Source organism: Nicotiana sylvestris, chromosome 8 (assembly GCF_000393655.2).
Source record: "Nicotiana sylvestris chromosome 8, ASM39365v2, whole genome shotgun sequence".
Classification (NCBI taxonomy): domain Eukaryota; kingdom Viridiplantae; phylum Streptophyta; class Magnoliopsida; order Solanales; family Solanaceae; genus Nicotiana; species Nicotiana sylvestris.
The window spans coordinates 163,383,603-163,403,227 of NC_091064.1; the positions used below are offsets into that span (position 1 = coordinate 163,383,603).

General features: G+C 36.0%; 2 protein-coding genes across 5 annotated transcripts; one reads left to right on the forward strand and one right to left on the reverse strand.

The window, feature by feature from the left end:
- The first annotated feature begins 2,610 nt into the window (after positions 1 to 2,610).
- On the forward strand, positions 2,611 to 11,175 carry LOC104228660 (nuclear poly(A) polymerase 4-like). 4 transcript variants are annotated; one of them, XR_011401538.1, is made up of 14 exons: positions 2,611 to 3,075; positions 3,180 to 3,257; positions 6,379 to 6,486; positions 6,947 to 7,009; positions 7,101 to 7,262; positions 7,578 to 7,691; positions 7,768 to 7,830; positions 7,940 to 8,269; positions 8,367 to 8,531; positions 8,750 to 9,673; positions 9,772 to 9,867; positions 10,391 to 10,467; positions 10,563 to 10,664; positions 10,745 to 11,175. XR_011401538.1 is itself a non-coding variant. In XM_009781168.2 (13 exons), exons 1-13 carry the CDS (start codon positions 2,938 to 2,940, stop codon positions 10,585 to 10,587), a joined length of 2,343 nt encoding a protein of 780 aa, XP_009779470.1. In that variant the 5' UTR covers positions 2,612 to 2,937; the 3' UTR covers positions 10,588 to 11,175. The 4 variants fall into 4 exon arrangements, 2 of the variants coding, with proteins under 2 accessions (XP_009779468.1, XP_009779470.1); XR_011401537.1 differs by having other exon boundaries at positions 10,391 to 10,664; XM_009781168.2 differs by having other exon boundaries at positions 2,612 to 3,075; positions 10,563 to 11,175.
- Positions 11,176 to 12,323: 1,148 nt separating this feature from the next.
- LOC104228659 (receptor-like protein kinase HSL1) lies at positions 12,324 to 15,940 on the reverse strand. Its single transcript, XM_009781164.2, has 2 exons — positions 13,058 to 15,940; positions 12,324 to 12,947 (listed from the first exon to the last, which is right to left on the reverse strand). The coding sequence occupies exons 1-2, from the start codon at positions 15,648 to 15,650 to the stop codon at positions 12,481 to 12,483; spliced, it is 3,060 nt and encodes a 1,019-aa protein (XP_009779466.1). The 5' UTR covers positions 15,651 to 15,940; the 3' UTR covers positions 12,324 to 12,480.
- Positions 15,941 to 19,625: the final 3,685 nt, after the last annotated feature.

Sequence of the window (19,625 nt, forward strand, 5' to 3'; positions counted from 1 at the left end):
TGGATAGAGTTATTTGATAATATTAGCAAAAGGTACTCCTTTCGGTCTACTTTAATTGATTTTTTAGCTTTTTTTAATGGTCCATAATATTTAATTTTCACATAACCTTATTTTTCCAAAGTTGCCTAGGAGTATTTGTTGTATTTTCGATGAACAAATTAAGATAAACATGATTAATTTTATTGTTAATTAGTACTAAATGATGAATTCCTTAATATATGTAAAAACATAAAAAAAAATCAATTAAAATAAACGGGACAGATACTAGATACTCATTATTTTCCGAGGTGTTTACAAATTAGCTCCGTCACCATTATTTAAAAGGAAAAGAACACACCATTCACAAAAAGAAAAATAATTAAATAAAAAAAAAAGTAGTCCCAGCATACTAAAGTATTAAGTAGCAGTAAATATGAGAAGACCAGCTGGATATGGAAAGATTATTAGAAGACAAATCTATATATCTATAATAAAGTTGGGAAAATAAAAGATGATGTGACATGTTTCTTTGGCGAAGGATCAACATTTATCTTTTTTCTTAGATTTTATACATTTTCCCTTATTTTTGCATTTAAATTTTATTAACAATTAAGCATGCCTCTTCATTTCTTTCATCATTAATATACTACTAATCTTATTTCCTAAAACGTTTTCTATTTTTTTTCCGTTACAATTTTTCAACCACTTAAACATCAGCATTATTGCTATTTATTTCTTCCCTTTAAATCTCTCTGCTTTCTTTCTTTGCTTTAGTTTTTTTCCAATAGCTCAAAAATAATTTCAATGCTCGAGGAGTGTTCCAATATAAGTATTTTGCTTTCCAGATATCCAATTCTAATCCTATATTATTTTGTTTGTTTTACTTGATATTTATTAGTTTGTGCAATTTATGTTTGATTTCCTCAATTGAATTTGAATTTGGAAGTAGTAGCTTCAGGCTTTTTATTTTTTATTTTTTTTTATTTTACTGCCGTCCCTGTGAGTGAAAATGAAAATGGAGAAGGGACTATGACTAACCAGAAATTGTAGAAGAACACCATGTATGTCACTATTTGTTTTGTTTAAAATATATCAATTTCATGGAGCCTGTTGAAGTAGAATTATAACTATGCACCAATAAATCGACGTCTTGACCATTCTTCTACTATAATTTTTAATTCTCACTTTTCACAAGTTTTTTCCATATAATCCTTGAAGTTTATTGAAAGAATTAAGAGTTTCAATAACACTTTATTTTTATCTTTCTTTTTGCCGATTTGCTTTTGATTGTTATATTGTATGAAAATTATCACATAACTGAATATTGATATGATCTGCAGATTGCTTGGATGGAAAATTTGTCAATGTATAATCTTCAGAGGAGAATTGGAACAGCATCAAGTAATTGACTTTATAGTTTGTGGTAAATAATTGTAGTTCCTTCCGAATTTCTCCATGGGAAGAGAGAGCAATACTTTTTTTTGGTAATTGTGTAGTAACATAAAAGAATACTTACATGTGCTTCTTTGCCTTTCTATCTAATGCAATAGGTTTCTCAAGTTTTGTAAATGTATATTTTAGTGAAAAGTAGTAAGATTAAAGAATTAACATTTCTTTAAAATTCTTTAGCTGATTATTTATAGATGTAAATATTATATATAAAAAATTTATTAATAGAAGTTTTTAGCTGATTATCTATAAATGTAAATAAAATGGTTGTTATAGTTTCAACCTTTAATATTCCGTATTTTTGGACCGTTACAACCTTTCATCATAATCCATATTTATAAAGAATAAAAAATTCTTACAGTTGCAATGGCTCTATCCGCAAGTTTCTTCCCTTATCCTCTAGCCATTCATATTGCTTCTTCAATTCTCGCTTTCATTGAGAATATATTGAGTTAAGCTTCTGTATTGGCTATGTTTCAACGGAATTTATACTCATTTTTATTTTGGGAACTATTATGTTTTTTACTATTTTACAATTGATATTCTTGAAAAGAAAATTAACTAATTCAGTTTAGGTCCCGATACATGTGCCAACAGAAAGTGCCAACATTAATTGTTAAAATAAGATTATGAGAATGGTATTGGAAACAAATTACTTATACTACTAGGCATTAGTTGTGTTGCAAGATATATGAAGTCTAATAAAATGAGTATCAAATTCGATGAGTTACTCAAGTTTAACGAGCAATTTTGTGACGTTGGACATGTCTTTTGAAAAGTATAAGAAATGCATGTTACGTACCTGTATATTCTATGATTATGAAGATTTTGTGTTAGATATTGTACATTAAAATCTAAAAAATGAGATTTAAATATTTGAGAGAACAATCAACCACGAGAAATCATTTATTTCAAAGCTTATAAAAAATATACAAACAATAAAGTTGGTCAAAGAAAACCACCTCGGCATCACCAATTGAAGGTGTTAGAGACTAACCATTTAAACTTTTATATATTTAGTTTTTTTTATAAACTTTTGTATATTTTATTTTTTTTATATATCATTCTTGAATTGGAGTTTTATATTTTTAAAATTTAGATGATATGGAATATATATGTAATGAAAATATAGATTTACCAGTAGTACTATAATTACTTGACCAATTTGACTACTAATCCAAAACAATTTACCTCTTTTTGGCTTGGGCTCAACCACCCCGGAAAACCCCAATACCGCTTTCATTGACCCCTTTTCCCATCTTCTCCACTTCCACCCTTTTCTTTCTCCCCAGATCTCTCTATCTCTCTCTCTCACACACAGACGCTTTTTCTTTCATATTTAGGGTTTTGATTTGTTCTTTTTCCAGTCGAAACAGATATGAAATTCCGCACCTTTTTCACTCAATTTCTCGTTTGGCCATTTTGTAGGCCTGATCTGTGAAGTTTTGATTTTTCGTCTTTTATTGATTTCGTAATTCGTTGATTCCTGAGGGTTATTTTTGGAAATTGATGGTGGGTTCCGAGAGCTTAACGCCGTCGCGACCAGAGGCGGCGCCATCGCCGCTGAAGAAGTATGGTGTCACGAAGCCTTTGTCTAGTGCGGGGCCCACCGATGCAGATCTTCAAAGAAATGCATCATTAGAAAAGGTGTGAACCTTTTTCCCCTTTTAACTCTTTTCTGCGTTCATATAGTAATAAAAATTCAATTTTGCCTATGAATTTGTACTGAATTTTGAGCTTTTTTGGGGTAGTTTTTGAAGGACTCAGGGTTGTATGAGAGCGAGGAAGAAACAGAAAGGAGAGAAGAGGTGCTGCGTCAGCTTGATCAGGTAAAATTTTGAAGCTTAGTAGAGTATTGACTTAATCTGTTGCAGTAATTTTCCTTTAGTTTTTGCATGAGTTGTTAACATGTGTTTTAGCAAATGAAAAACTGTATGAGAAGTTAAAAAGATTTTTTCTTCTTTCGTTGGGCATGTTGATTTTTAGCCTTTCGGTTTCAGTTCTTAGCTTAGGGTGGAATTGAATAAATGAAAACTTTCTTGTTGAGCTCTGAAATAAAACAACTGCTTTTGAGGGCATTGCTAATAATCATGATGGCGTCCATACTTGTCGGCCAGCTCTTCATCCTAAAGGGTCTGTAAAAATTAGATGAATTTGGGTCTTATTGCGCTTTGGATTATTCCATATTCTAGGGATTTTGAAAAGAGGTATGGGACAGGAAATAGGATGCCTGACAGAATATATTTAGTGCCCTAGTGATTGGGGTTGAATTCAAGCCTTAACGTTGTTTTGTACTTTTACATGGTGATGGCTAGAGTGCATGGCAGAATACAATAGAAAACAAAAGCTGTGTAGCTATTGTCAAAGTGAAAGAATTTTTGTTCCAAGTATTGATGTTGTACCATAGAGCTTGTGTGAAAAGAGAAAAGAAGAAGAGAAAAGAACACTCTTACTGATAAAAGATGTACCTATATATTAGTTTTATATACAAAATACTCATTCCAACACATAACTAACTGAAGAACCTAGCTCTTTTAATGTCAAATTCTACCGTTTTAACATATTGTACTTTCTTATACGTTCCCTCAAACTTAAGTGGGGTAATCAACAGTAGTTTGCTTACTTTAAACTATTAAAAAAAAATAGTTGTGCGAGAACTTGTCTTTAAAGTAGCTGGAAAAGTTCTGATAGCAGGAATGTTGTGTGAAAGTTTTGTTCTCGGAATAGTGGTTGGGTAAGGTGGTTTTGCCTGTACTCTTATTGGAAAAGGCGGGGTGTTGCGGAGATGGTTATTGCAAAAAATGATGTGTCACTGGAACGATCTCTGAAAAGAGGTGCATGCTACTGGAATGACTAATGAAAGAGGTATGTGCGACATTGAAAACTGGCATGGTGCTTTGGGTCCTTGAGAATAAGAGTGGTGCTGCTAGAATGGTTACAAGATAAAAATAGAGAAGAATAGTGAAGCTATGAAAGTAAAGAAAATTTTAGCCGGAAGGGCGTATAAGGCCATTTGCTAGTAGGCATAAGCTACTTAAACTTGCTCTCAAAGCATTAAGGCTTTAATGCATGTTGAGGAGCTTTTAGATGAGCTTGATTTAAAAAGAAGAGCTTTTAGAAGAGACGGCTAAAAGCTCTGCTAGAACAGTTACCAGATTCCACATAGAAGAATAAAGTAGTGACATTATGAAAATAAAGAAAATTATAGCCGGCGGGGCAGACAAGGTCATCTGCCAGTAGGTATAAGCTATTAACTCTCTTCCAAGGTTATCGAGGCTTTAATACATGTTGAGGAGCTTTTAGATGAGCTTGATTAAAAAAGCTTTTAAATGAGACAGTTCACACAACTCAATCTGGTAAATGTGTGTTTTACATTAGATTTTTTCCCTTATTAGACAATCATTTTTTGGTAACTTCATTGGACAATCATTGTGTGTGTGTGTGTATGAATGTTTTGTTTGAAACCATCCGGGCTGACCAAATCATGAGTAAGATGCTCTTTTCTATTTTTATATGATATGAGAGCAACCGAAGGCCTTGAGTTTGAGTCTCACCAGGTATCAACCAGCCAAGAAAAAGAGTAAACCATTTCTTGAGGGGACATTTTGGTGACCTAAAATTAAAGAAAATACGAATATTTCATCTTTAATAGCTGAGATAGGGTGGTTACAAGTTGGTCAGGTATGATTTGTAATTATTAAGCAGTATTGTGTGTAATTTTTCATACAATGATTAAAATTGGTTGTTGTGCTTTTTGAAATTCATATTTTTCTTAAAAAGGCGATTGTCGTGCTTGCAGCAATTAAGCAATGTGAAGTTAGGGGTTTTCGCATTGTGTGAATGAAGCGAAGCAACTTCGAAGAAGCGTGCTTCGGACAGTAAGGCATAAAGCCATCAAAAACTTTCTCTTCTTTGAATTTGACTGTGAAATGAGAAAGGAGAAAAAGAAGATATAGAAAATAAGAACTTTAGTTATCTGAATTCTAGTATTCCTCTTCAGAGGAGAGAGAACTTTTTTAACCACCCCAATGAAGAAGCTAAATGAGATTGGACTAGTGTATTATTGGTGTCCAATAGGATATGAGTGTGGGAATCAAACCGTATCAATAAAAGCAAACTGATGGTAGTGTCAAAAGCATTTGCGCTTGGTATTCGGGTGATTTTAGATAGGGTGTAATCTAGCCGAGTTGAACTAAGCTCTGGTTATTCAAGATTTCTCCTTAGTTTTTTTTTTAAATTGTAAAACTACCATACATAGCCTAGAATTTACTGTGTTTGAGTGCACCTACAATATTTAGCCTATAACTCGTTTGTTCTCCATACTCATTGGTGTTGGAATAGGCTTGCAGATGAGTCAGCTAATTCCTTGAAGCTTTTTTAGGCACAAAATTCTTATGCATGAGCTAGATACATGCTGTGCATTCACAGTCTTCTAAGTGTGCTAAATCATTTACTCATCCTACCGCACCTGTCTCTTTATGTCATAAAAATTTTAACCTCATATTGGTGGAGGGTGATTAGTTAACTTAATCTTCAAAACAACTTTGGCTTGAAGCTGTTTCTGATTGTGCTTTTGGCATGATACTGAGGTGACAATCGGCAGAGTATTATCTATTCCCCTTGTTTGAATAAGTTGACTTATGAAAAATTTCTTATCTGTGGTTAAAGATTCTCAAGCATCTTTTGATGGAAAAATTATACTTGTTTTAGTATTTTTATGTGATTTCTGATTTTTAGTTGTAAATAGGAAATGAGCCAAGTGGTTTGAATTTCACTTTGAATATTGAGTAAATTTGATCATGAAATGGGATAATCAAACTGGAGAGTCGGTACTAGTACACTGTACACATGGATCATATTAGGTCATAATTAAAGTGCTTGATGTTTCTATTGGTCAGATGTAATTTGATTGCGAAGAAGCTGTAATGACTGGTTACTATTGTTCTGTAGATTGTAAAATCATGGGTGAAACAATTGACTCACCAGAGAGGCTACACTGATCAAATGGTGGAGGATGCGAATGCTATCATATTCACTTTTGGTTCTTATCGGCTAGGAGTAAGTAATGTTTCAGCCAGTATTTTGCTCTTTGTGAATTAACTTAAATATTTGCTTATTAATGCATTGTTCATAAACTATATGAAAGTAACCTGCTTTAAAGCCAAGGGTTCTTGAGGGTTTGGATAATAGGGTGACTGGAAATAAAAATGAACATATCTAGGTACTAGGTGCTAAAGTTGCGGCTAGAGTAGGTCTTTCTTTGGTTTCAGTTCCAGGTTTTTCAACATGAGCATTTGAAATCAGATGTTTGGCATCTTGTTAAGTAGTTATTGGACTAGAAATAGATTCATGTATCTAAAGAAAATGCAATCACATTATGTATGTTATTCTGATAGTATGTCGAAGTTATATATTTATTGTTTTTATTACCTGAATGGCCTGTGGGTCACTGTTTCATTGTTGATGGTCACAACATCGTATGCTTTATAGCTGATAAAAAAAAATTGTATGTTTTCAGGTTCATGGGCCTGGAGCTGACATAGACACATTGTGTGTTGGTCCCTCTTATGTCAACCGTGATGTGAGTCCCATGTACTGGTCAAAACTTTGCTCCGCCTGATGATTCATCACAACCATTCATGATAGTTGTTCTACTTTTGTTTTCTATGCAGGAAGATTTCTTTATCATTCTGCATGATATTTTGGCTGAAAAGGAAGAAGTTAGTGAACTTCAACCAGTTCCTGATGCTCATGTCCCAGTTATGAAATTCAAATTTCAAGGAATATCTATTGATCTCCTTTATGCAAGTATATCTCTCTTAGTTGTCCCTGAAGTAAGTTGGAACATTCTTCTGTTGGATTATATCCTTTATTTAGTAGATTTTCCTTGTGTTGAAAAGCTTTAGAATTGAAAGGTCTTTACTGTCGTAGCTAATTTATGGAGAATTAGTCCTTATAGTTTCAGTTGATCAATGTGGATGTATAGCAGCTTCTTCATTACTGTCTTGTTTAAATGTGTACTTTGTCTGCCTTATTTCATGTCCTTCCGTACTTCAGAGGTATTCATGTTGTTGTTGAATATTGTTACTTGAGAGTTTAATGTGCTGCGAATTGCATTTAACTCGGACTTGTAATTCGTATGTTAACAGGATTTAGATATCTCAGATCAATCTGTACTCTACAGTGTGGATGAGCCAACTGTTCGAAGTCTCAATGGATGCCGGGTTGCTGATCAAATATTGAAACTAGTACCTAATGCTGAGGTAATCCTACTTTTTCCTCGTGTTATGGTGTCTTTAAATTACCATTGAATTTCCATTTTTTTCCAAAATTTTGTAGCACTTCCGCACGACTCTCAGATGTCTCAAGTTTTGGGCAAAAAGGCGTGGTGTTTATTCCAATGTGAGTTCTTATTCCTTCAACCCCCTCACTGGTTTGTCTATAGTATTCATAAGCTGGTCACTTAGTGAGCATGATTTTCTGCTTTCTCCTTGTGCACCCTTTTATTCAGGTTACCGGATTTCTCGGTGGTGTCAATTGGGCTCTTTTGGTTGCTCGCATTTGCCAGTTTTATCCTAATGCCATCCCCAGTATGCTTGTTTCTAGGTTCTTCAGAGTTTATACACAATGGCGTTGGCCAAATCCAGTGATGCTATGCCCAATTGAAGAGGATGAACTTGGTTTTCTTGTTTGGGATCCTCGCAAGAATCCAAAAGACCGAACTCATCATATGCCAATTATAACTCCTGCTTACCCTTGCATGAACTCCAGCTATAATGTCTCGCCAAGTACTCTTCGAGTAATGATGGACCAATTTCAGTTTGGTAACAAGATTTGTGAGGTATGACTCAAAATTCAGTGTTGTTTTCTTCTATTTTCACTGTACTTACTCATTTTGATTGGTAGTCTTGCTCTTTTTACTTGGTTCTTTCATCCAGGAGATAGAGTTGAATAAAGCACAGTGGGCGGCGCTTTTTAAGCATTATCTTTTCTTTGAGGTGTACAAAAACTATCTGCAGGTTGACATTGTAGCGGCAGATAATGATGATTTGCTAGCTTGGAGAGGCTGGGTGGAATCCCGGCTTAGACAACTAACACTAAAGGTGAGAGTTGTAAGCATTAAAGGGAAAAGAAAGAACTTTGGGAGGTTAAAATCGAATTCAGTTGTCGGGATAATGATATTTTGTTTTCTTTGGTTTAATTATGTCGATGAGAATGTAAGCGCTAAAGGGAAAAAGAAAGAATTCTGGAGAGAAATCTTTTAATTCAGTTGTCGTGATTCTACTGCTGGAACTCATGCTTATCCTTTGATGCATTTCAGATCGAGCGTGACACAAACGGGATGTTGCAGTGCCATCCGTATCCAAATGAATTTGTAGACTTGTCTAAGCCATGTCCACATTGTGCTTTTTTTATGGGCTTGCAGAGGAAACAGGGTGTAAAAGTGCAAGAAGGACAGCAGTTTGATATTCGTGGCACAGTTGATGAGTTTAAGCAAGATGTAAGCATGTACACTTATTGGAGACCAGGCATGGATATCTATGTATCTCATGTTCGGAGGAAGCAAATTCCTCCATTTGTCTTTCCAGATGGGTATAAGAGGCCACGTCAATCTAGGAATGCAAGTCATAGTACTCCTGAGAAAGTTGCTAGAGGCTGCATGTCTCCTGAAGAAAGGCATCCGAAGAGGAAGCAGGAAGCTGAAACAGTTGGTGTAAATTGGGGGAAACTAGGGAAACGTGCTTCTATCAGTCCGCAAAGGAGGATAGGGTCGGTTTCTCCTCTAGGTGGTTCTAGTAGGTCTGATGGATCATCACAGATAATCATTTCTGACGAGTCACAGAAGGAGCTCGAGAGTTCTTGCCTACTGGACACTTCTGATGATAATTCATTACATAGGTGCAGCAGAAACGATGCCTCTCTGAGCGACAGTTCTGTTTGTGCACCTGATAGTTTAAATTATACTATCTCAAGGAAATCCATTTTATCCGGACTTCCCAGAGAAGTTGATTTAGATAGTTCTAACACAAAATCCTTCCCAAGCCAGGAGATGCTTCGTCCGTTCCAAGACATTTGCACTAGAAATGTCCAAACTTTTCAGGTGTTGCAGAATGATGAGAAGGGGGAGACTTTGGGATCATTTCATCAAGATAATACTGGGCAGCTCAATGAACTGACTGGTTGCGCAGAAAGAGGTGAAAGAGTGGCTGTATCAAATTCCAACATTCAGAACCTCACTTGCGAGGTGAGTCTCTCTGTTTGCGTGTTTCGGCTCTTGAATTGTAGCTGATGGCAGTGATTTATGGAAGTGTTGAAGATAGTGAGAGCTAAGAGTCCTTTCAGGGTGATACAAGCTTGGCTGATCGGATTTCACAACTAGGGGATGGATGTTTAAGTGGGAATGGAGTCTTGGGTAATGGCTTGGCCGAGAAGTCACAGGTGGAGTGCAGAAGTCTCTGGTCTACTTTTTACCAATTTTTCATCAAAGCTATACTGCATATACGAGTTTCTGTTATTACTGTTCACATGCCTATTTTCCAGTGTTCAATCTCATTTTCTTTTTGTTAGGGTTATTAGGACTATTGAAGAGCTGGTCATATCATCAGCTGTGTAGTGGAAAATTCATGAAGTTAGGTTCTTTGATTGTGAGCATGTCGAGACTATCCCAATCTTGAAAATACAAGAGCTGGGGAATGTCATGATCTTGGATTTACGATTGGACTATACTCGGCTCCTCGAAAAGCAACGTTTTTTATTTTCCTTTTTTTTTTTGAAAAATCATTAATTAAATTTGATGGTTTTACGCACGGGTCTCTGACCAATACATGCTGGTGTGTTCTGCTAGCTTCCTACTTCCCTAATTAGCTATGAAACATGTATAGCTGCTCTGCATCTGGCTTTATATTTGGTATATTTTCAGGATGGAGAACTTACTCATTGTTTGTCGTTTTCTGTTTTCTAGCCAAATCATTCTCTCGCAAGGGCAATGGAATCGCAGGATGGGGCAAGCTCAGAAGCTGTGCAGGAGCCTGCAATAAGGCATGTGTTTCTGTGGCCCTATGTTTTATGATTTGATAGGCTATGTTATCTTTATGCTTTCTTGCTTTGTTCCTGTCGTGGTTTCTTTCTAGTAGGTTGAGTCTGGAATCAACAGCTTGAATTTGGGTAGGCGTTCCAAAGATTGGCATGTTTCAGAGCTAATGCCTTTTTGAAAATGCTTGCTCGGAAGATGGTTGGTGAGGTGTTTGGATTTGTTCAAGCTCACGTTTTAATGTGAGAAGAGGTTGCTGATTATGGCGTGTGGATTTGTCTTCAGGCCCACTTTGAAGTTGGATGAAGATGAGAATCTGTGCCTTTATAACACCCCCCCCCCCCCCCAAAAAAAAAAAAAAAAAAACCAAAAAAGAAGAAAAGAACAGGAGCCGTGCCTGCAGTGGGTTCTTCAGTTGAAGCTAGACCAGTGTCCTGCTTATTGCTGCAGTCGAGAGCCAGCGTCGAGAAGAGACCTTTGTATACAATGTGGGTCCTGCTTCATTTGTTCAGAAACAAAAAAGAAAGAAAGTGTAAAACAGGATAGTGGCTACATTTTTTTTTTTTTTTTTAATTTTATTTCGAGGGTCTGGAAGAGACTTATTTCCTTATGTTGTGATGTAGGAAACCTTAGTCTTTGTAGATGGTACTCCTTTGTTTAAAATTTTTATTACCTGACAAGATTATAGTAAAAAATCTGAGGTATATTTGTAGTTACTTTTCCTCAACTCATAGTTTCATATTATGTGCCTGTAACAGGTGATGAGAAGTCTCTCTTTACAGAGTCCTGACATCTTGGGATAAGGTATCTTAGCAGTCTATATTCCTATGCGAATGGAGACATTATGCTATTCCAGACTTCCCTCTTGATCCAGATGAAAGAATCTGGTAAAATGAGAGTCCGTGCCCTCCTCTCATCCAAAGGTCTAAAAATAAAGGTGACGGATCGTCCCACTAGACAAATTGTGACCTTCTCAAGGACTTAATGAAATTTTTTTAGAATTTGATGCTTAGCCAGGAAAAGAGGTCTCAAGGTAAGGCCATAAGCCTTAGGTTCCTCGGCAAAAATGACTGCAGCCAAATATCTGAATGGGTAAACAGTCCAACATCCGATACAAGTGTGGAAGCATGTTATTTGATTTACAAGTAGTGATCAAACAGGAGCTGCTGATGAATGATGGAACCCTCAAAATTATAAAAAAAAGTCTTGGCTGGGTAGAGGAGGGGCCAGAGGATGGATAGAATTGTCCATGTTCCAATGGCCACGCGAGTGCTTAATTCCAGATTGCTCAAGAAACATTAACATTCTTCATAGTGGGTTTCCATCTCTTGAATCTTAGGAGAGCCATCAGAATACTGGGAGTAGTAAATACTGTGATATATCCAGGAATGAAATATTCTTGTTTTCAGTGCAATAGGATTCGCTTTACCTCTTCCGATTTCTACTTCTGAGTTCTGTCCAATGTTGAGTCTAATCCTCGAGAGCTATTGTCCATATCGAAACATGACTTGGAAATTGGTCGCTTATAGCACGATGAAAGTGTTAGGTCTCAATGTCCTGATATGAAAGACAACCAACTCTACACCTGACAAAATGGGGCGATATGTGAAATTGATTTGATCTGGTTCAAGAGGAACTTATAGTAACAACATGCTCAAACTTAATGTTACTCGGTGGCACTATAGTCAACACAGAGCCAGTTTACTCGGATTATATTGGCATTTTCGAGTACTTGCAATTTTCCACTTTCTGATTATCTCCATCTCCATAACTAGCAAAAGTTATATGATGCATTTCATTTGACCTACAAGCAGTAGAAATAATTGATGCTCCAAAAGGCCAATAGGGCTGTTAAAATCCAAAATACACTAAGAAAAACATTATTATAGTGTTATCTATCCTTAACTTACAACATGCTCAAACTTGTACTTAGTGGCACTATTCTTAGACCTATATCCTATAGTCATTTTACAAAGACTCAGATTACACTGGCATTTTCCACTTTCAGAGTATCTCTGGTATTACACAGTGGAGATTAGTAGACCATCATCACTATCATCTATTACCTTATTGGAATTAATACGCTTGTAACTTGCAATGTACTTTTCGGTGTTGTTGCCAAGGAGAGGAGCAACATCATACTCTTTATCTGGTGATTTTCCTCCGGAATTCCTAAAGTTCTTGCATCGATGAAGTATCTGCAGAACCTCTTTCATGGTAGGCCTACTTGAAGGTATGTTGCTTGTGCATATAAGCCCGAGTCTGAAAACAGTTTTCATTTCTTCCAAGTAACATGCTTCCTTGATCTCTGAATCTAACATATTATCGATGGCATTGTTCCCTTCTCCGTGCTGCTTCCATGCCCATTCTGCAAGGCTCATATGCTCTTCCCCGAAATTTGGTTGTCTTCCTGTCACTAGCTCCAATAGTACCACTCCGAAGCTATAGATATCAATCTTCTCGTTCACTTTCGTTGTATAAGCATACTCTGTAACCAAACAAAAAAATTCTTCGTTAGTCGTACTTTTGATAATGTTAAAGAAATTGAGGTAAAGGGTTCATTGCAGAAAAAAGTTCAAGCTTGGATTTTGCTTTTACCTGGAGCAATATAACCAAATGAACCAGCAACAGCAGACATGGTGTGAAGCTCTTCTTTCTTATCTAGGAGCTTAGCCAAGCCAAAATCAGCAATTTTTGCCTTGAATTCAGAATCCAACAAGATATTGCTGGATTTCACATCGCGATGAAGGATTGGTGGAGTGCAATCATGGTGCATGTAGCAAAGTCCTTGAGCAGATCCAACGGCAATTTCCAATCTTGTTGGCCAATCCATGACTTTATTATTCAATGAACATCTCTTCTTTCCATGAAGCCATCTATCAAGACTGTGATTTACCATGTACTCATAGACGAGCAACTTTGAATCCTCGCTCGAAATACAACACAATAACTTGACTATATTGGAATGTCTAATTGATCCCAATATCTGAACCTCAGCCAAGAATTCTCTCTCGAGCCTGTAGTCTACTTTCCTATCACTCCAAATCCTCTTCACAGCAATGTATTCATTCAATCTCCCAATGCAAATTTTGTACACCTTTCCTGATCCGCCACTTCCAATCATGTTATTTTCAGTCAAACTTGACAAAATGTTTGCCTCAGTGAAATCCAATCTCTGGAATGAAGTCAACTTCCAACTTGCAACATCGCGCTTATGCTTCTTCCTCTTGTAGTCCCTGACCAGGAACAAGGTCGATAGGACAGTAAATACGAAAACAGCGATTGCAAGGACTAGAACCAGGGCTAGAACTCTATGAGACAATCCTTTTGAATTACTGACTTTGGCATTACAATTTGGAAGATATGGAAGTGAGTTGCTGGTACAAAGGTTGGGATTGTTCAAGAAACTGTTTTCAAAGGCTAAGTTAGCAAATGAATCTGGGATTTTTCCGATAAGTTGATTGGAAGATAGATTAAGGCTAGTGATCCTCTTTACACCTAATTGAGGTGGAATTGGACCTGAAAGTTGATTCTGAGACAAATCTAGAGCAACAAGATCAGGGATTAAACCTAAAGCTGCTGGAATCTTACCAGAGAGTTTGTTCTTAGCAAGATCCAAATTTGTCAAAGATTTCCATGATGTTATATTTGCTGGAATTTCTCCAGAAAATGAATTCCCATCAAGCTCCAGCCGAGTTAGCCTAGAAAGACTAGTCAGCTCCACTGGAATCTGCCCCGAAAACGAATTGTTACTCGCCATAAGTACAACCAAACTAGTCCAAGAAGATATTCCCACTGGAATTTCACCTGAAAACTTGTTGTTATAGATCTCCAACCGCGTAAAATTGGATGCAACTTTACTCGGTAACTCCCCCGAAAACAAGTTATCATTCAATAACAAACTTGTCATGTTAACCAAAGTCCAAACTCCAGATGGAATCTGCCCTGAAAACTGATTCTTATAGAGCTGGATCGTACGTAAAGTAGAACAAGTTTCAAGTGATTTTGGTATTTCACCTGATAAATTGTTGACATAAGCTACCACACCAAAGAGAGTCCCTCCAGCACATAAATGCTGAGGCATATTTCCAGTGAATGAATTCTGTGAAACTTCAAAAACTTCTAGCTTTGAATGAAGTCCTATTTCAGATGGTAAACTCCCATTCAATTTATTCCTAAACACTTTGAATTCCTTCAAAGTTGGAATCTTGGCTATGCTTTGTGGAATTTCTCCATACAATTGGTTTGAAAACAGATTCAGAATTTCCAACTGTTTCAATTCTCCAATACTTTCCGGGATTTTCCCAGTCAAATTGTTTGAGCTAACGTCAAGTTCAATCAAATTTGATGATTTATTAGTTTCAGGAATCAGATCCGAAAGCTGATTACTGTACAAGTAAGCATATGTCAAATTCTTTAACAAGAACAATCCAGATGGAATTTCTCCTTCAAGATTGTTATAAGCCAAATCAATATGCTCAAGACTTTGAAAATTCCCAAAACTTTCAGGAATTTCGCCAATCAAATTCGTCCGTCTCATCCAAAAATACTTCATTTTCTTCAGCTTCTCAAATTCCGGCGGTATTCTCGCCGGAGAAAACCCATTAAACGCCAACCCCAGATTTTCAAGATTGGCTAAATTTCCGATTTCTGCCGGAAATGTTCCATCAAACAAGTTCATATGCAAGAACAAGCTCTCCAACTCCGTTAAATTTCCGATCGCCGGCGGGATATCTCCGGTGAAGTTGTTACCACCCAAATCAAGATACTTGAGTTTCTGAAGCCGGTGAATATCCGCCGGAATGGGACCCACAAAATAATTCTGAGAAAGGTCCAAGTGTTCAAGACTTGAACAGTTGTATAGAAAAGTTGGAAACTTTCCGGGGAGATAATTCAACGCAAGATTGAGAAAAGTTAGATTTTTGAGGTCACAAATGGAACTTGGAATTTCGACAGTGATATCTTTTTCTTGAAGTATTATTCCGGTAACTTCTCCATCATCGGAGCACTCAATTTCCGGCCAATCACACGGCGAAGAAGTAGAGTTCCATGAGCTGAGTGATAATGGGTTTCCCCATTGACGCTTTATCTTCAGTAGAATATCACGTTCATTGGTGGTGGCCGGAGATTGTGAATTTACCAAAATGGGTATGAAGTTCAGTAGCAGTACGAACTGCATTCCGGTGATCATGGCGGTCGGAAAAACGAGGGGGGAGTTATGGGTTGATTTTTGAGTCTTTGGTCAACATTGGAGTGTGAACAAAAAGACAATTCCACAAAATTTAATATATAGAAGATATGGTATGAGAACAGAGCATCATTAAATTGATTAAAATAAGTAAGTGGGAGAGTAAAGTAATGATTCTGATGAAGCTTCCATTGAGCTGCCTAACGCACAAAAACCTTCGAGATTTAGTTTGACTATAGAAAAGTTTTCAGCTCAAGAGCTCAGCGAACTGTGCGTTAGCCGTCCAACTACCTACGAACATAAATGTTTGGAGTTGCACTTCTAATTTTCTACTTTCATTTCGAATATTAGCTATCGTTTTGACCTATATTTGATTGAAACTTGATAAATGAGTTTTTAAAATTGTATTAAAAAGTAATTTTGAAAGTTGAAACTGTGTTTATATGCATTTTATTTGAGAGAGAGTTAAAACTTTAGGAGTGCAAGAAATTTTTTTACTCAAAAACTGTTATAAATCAAATTTTGGGAACTTAAATTTTTAATATTTTTAAATTTATTTAAAAACTAATATATTTCATGAACAAATAATATTTTTAAATAATTTTAAAAAATTACGAAAATTTAAGACCAAACGGCATCTTAGTCGTTTAGACAAAATAAAATTTGCTTTAAACTCATCTCTATTGCTTCGTTAAATGGAATATTAATTAAATAGAACTTTTAACGAGACATAACTGGTATTTTAATCAAATAAGACTATTAAAGAACTTTCTTAAAAAATGTGAAAAAATTCTTAAAAGATAGATAATATGAGATGAATATAGTATCAAATTTCTATTTGTTCTAACTTGTTTGGTAACTTTTATTTATCAAGGTCAAATCAATATTTATTAATATTAATTAGATAATATTAGAGAATTACACAAAAAGAGCTAGATAGAATTTTTTTTCTAATATTAAAATAAGATAAAATAATATAAGTTGCGGCACTAAAGTCCCAAACATTTGTAAAAATTATTAATTCATGAAAACAGGAAAGTAGCTCATAATATCTACTTGAATAGTCTTTATATTTTGCACGAAATGACGAAGACATGTTTCAACTGTTAGTCAAAGTTTATTTGTTTTAACTTTTTAGAAACAAAAATCGATAAATATATTGCAAGAACCATAATTTTTAGTCCGAAGCAAACTCCTCTGTCTACCAATTCTTCTTTAGGTGTTCCTTTAGTATCTAGAAACAAAACATTGCAAGAAATAGTCTTAGTTTTTATTTTTATTTTAGAAATAGTCTTAGTAATTTTAATAAATAAAACTTCTCAGAGTATGAGACAGAAGAGATGTGTCAAATATTCGTAGGTATTATTATTGTTATTATTATTATTATTATTATTAATAAAAAGAGAGTTGGATTCATCTTATCTAACCTGAAATATTGCCCAATAATTTGACTAAGTTTTGTTCAAATTTGGTTTTGCTAAGCAACAAAGTCCAAAAGTATTGTATTTATTTTTATACAAATCAAAATGTGCACGCGGTCGACCGTAAGATTATCTTCTAGAGGGGGCGCACCAGTTTACAACAACTAATGGAAGTATTTGCCCGAAAAAAAGAAAAAAAGAAAAAAAGGTAAATCTTATAGGAGTATGTCTTTCTAACTAAATTGACCACAAAAAAGATGGTTTATAAAAAAGAAATCTACTTAATTTAATCATGATATTAAGTAAGAGACACTGATGATTCATAAAATTAATTCGTTTAATGAAAAAAAAAGTTGCTAAAATAGTTATTGTCAATAACTCTTTTGAAAATTTTATAAAACCAAATTATATAGCTAGCCAATTATGCTGTACAAACAAGCCAAGATTGTTATTTCAGGCGGGGGCAGATTTAGGGGACGGATGGGTTCACCCGAACCTCCTTCACCGGAAAATTACATTATACATATAAGATAAAATTCATTTTGTACCTTTATATATTGTTAAATCTCTTTGTCACATTCCAAAAGTATAGCTTAGTGGTTAAGGGCATTTAACACCTTTGTAAGGTTGCTAGTTCAATCCCACTAACCACGATTTCTTTTAATTTTTTAACTTTTTCTTTTTCAAATCCCTTAGCGAAAATTCTATTTCCGCTAGAGATCCACATTTATTGATGAACGCTTTACTTTTCCATGTGAAATTTTTCAATACAAATTCGGATTTGGTCGAACTCAGGTAAATGAGAAACCAACAAGTAGGGTAGCTAAATACAAATGTTAAAATAATTGACAAATAATAACTCTAAAAGAGTCTGCATTTATTTTGTTCCCTAATCTTCTCATGAGGATCATGTCATGTGGACCCTACTTTTAGTTTAAGACATGGTCTCAGTCGTGCAAAACCAGAACTCTTAAACGTTGAACTTCACCCTTAAAAGCCAACTACTAGTCTACTACTAAACATGTCTTGGGTAAGTTAAGAATTGCTGTTATAGACTTGTAGCTGTTGAAATTTTAGCCTTAAATAACTTATACGTAGGATTTAATGTATACGGTCAAAATCAAGGAAGGTCGATTTTAAGGCTTCTGTGGCGTTTCAGGCCCGGCCTCGATGGGCTCAGAGCACGGTCTTAGGCTCATCCCCGAAGCACTCGCCTCTAGGGGGTATATTGAAGACTCACCACAGCGTACCTCGAGGCAGTATGAAAATCGACGACCGCCAACAAAAGGAGGAAAACTCCCAAGGGCGGGCGCGTGATTAAAGGTGATAAAGTCTGCGAGAAATAGTACCAATCCGTACTAGGGCATTACACAGTTGTACTAACAGTATTTTTCTGTCATGATCAGACTTGTACTGTATTGAGATTCACCCCTCCTATATAAAGGGGACCCAAACATTCTTGTAAGGGGACTTTTTTTTTCACTTTACAACATACATGATATTGAATACAATAGAACATTCTCTGCTTTTCTTGCCTAAACGTGCTCAACGATTACTCTACAGATTCACTACTTGTTCATTTATTGTCCATTTATTGTTCTTTATTTGTTGTTCATTATCAACCGTTAAAGGCTGCCCCCGAGGTCCTATATCACTGAGCTCGAGGACCTCAATCTTGCTACCACACTGGTTTGCTTATCATTTCTTGCTCATTTATACTTGACATCATTTACCTAACAACTAGTATTAAAATAAATCGCATATTTTTAGATCAAATATAATTTTAAATACCATTTTCAAGGTAAACAGTTTGGCACCCACTGTGGGGCTAAAAATAATAGTGATTGTTTTGGTACTAGTTTTCTGACAACACACGTTACTCTTCACACCTTTTCTTGTCAAAGATTCTTTAATTTCAGGCTTAATCATGTCTAGCACACAAAATGCACCTCTTCACGACAATGAGGGACTTGGAGAAAACATCGGCATATGGCTCAATGTACCACATGTAAACCCTGAGGGAGTGCCAAATGTGGAGCCAGTTAATATCATCTCCCACAACGCTCTAAACTCGCAAGCAGGTGTAGACCCCATAAGGAATGGACGCAGGGAAGTCCAGGCTGGAGGCCAAGAAGCACGAGGAATGGAAGAAGGAGGAATCAGCCTCCAAGTGATATTCGAGATGCTGCAAGCTCAGCAAGTCGCCATCGCTCAACTTCAAAGTCAGAACAGAACCCCTGACACTGCCGAACCAGTAAACATGCAGCACGAACCAGTGCTAGAACGACCCGATGAAAGCGGCTTGGGGACTGACCCTAGAATCGTGAAAATGCTCGAGGAATTGACCAAAAGAATCGAGCAAGGAGAAAAGAAGATAGAGGCTAACAATAAAAGGTGGAGACTTATAACTCGAGGGTTGATTAGATCCCGGGCGCACCCTCAATTTTGAAGGGTGTAGATTCAAAGAAGTTCGTGCAGAAACCATTCCCATCAAGTGCGGCTCCGAAGCCCATCCTGAAGAAATTCAGAATGTCTGATGTCCTGAAGTATAACGGGA

Coding starts and splice junctions, on each gene's coding strand:
- LOC104228659 (XM_009781164.2), bottom strand. CDS start 15,650: ATGATCACCGGAATGCAGTTCGTACTGCTACTGAACTTCATACCCATT. Junction 12,948..13,057: donor ATTTGGTTATATTGCTCCAG/GTAAAAGCAAAA, acceptor GTTTGGTTACAG/AGTATGCTTATACAACGAAA.
- LOC104228660 (XM_009781166.2), top strand. CDS start 2,938: ATGGTGGGTTCCGAGAGCTTAACGCCGTCGCGACCAGAGGCGGCGCCA. Junction 7,010..7,100: donor CCTCTTATGTCAACCGTGAT/GTGAGTCCCATG, acceptor TTTTCTATGCAG/GAAGATTTCTTTATCATTCT. Junction 9,674..9,771: donor TTCAGAACCTCACTTGCGAG/GTGAGTCTCTCT, acceptor GAGTCCTTTCAG/GGTGATACAAGCTTGGCTGA.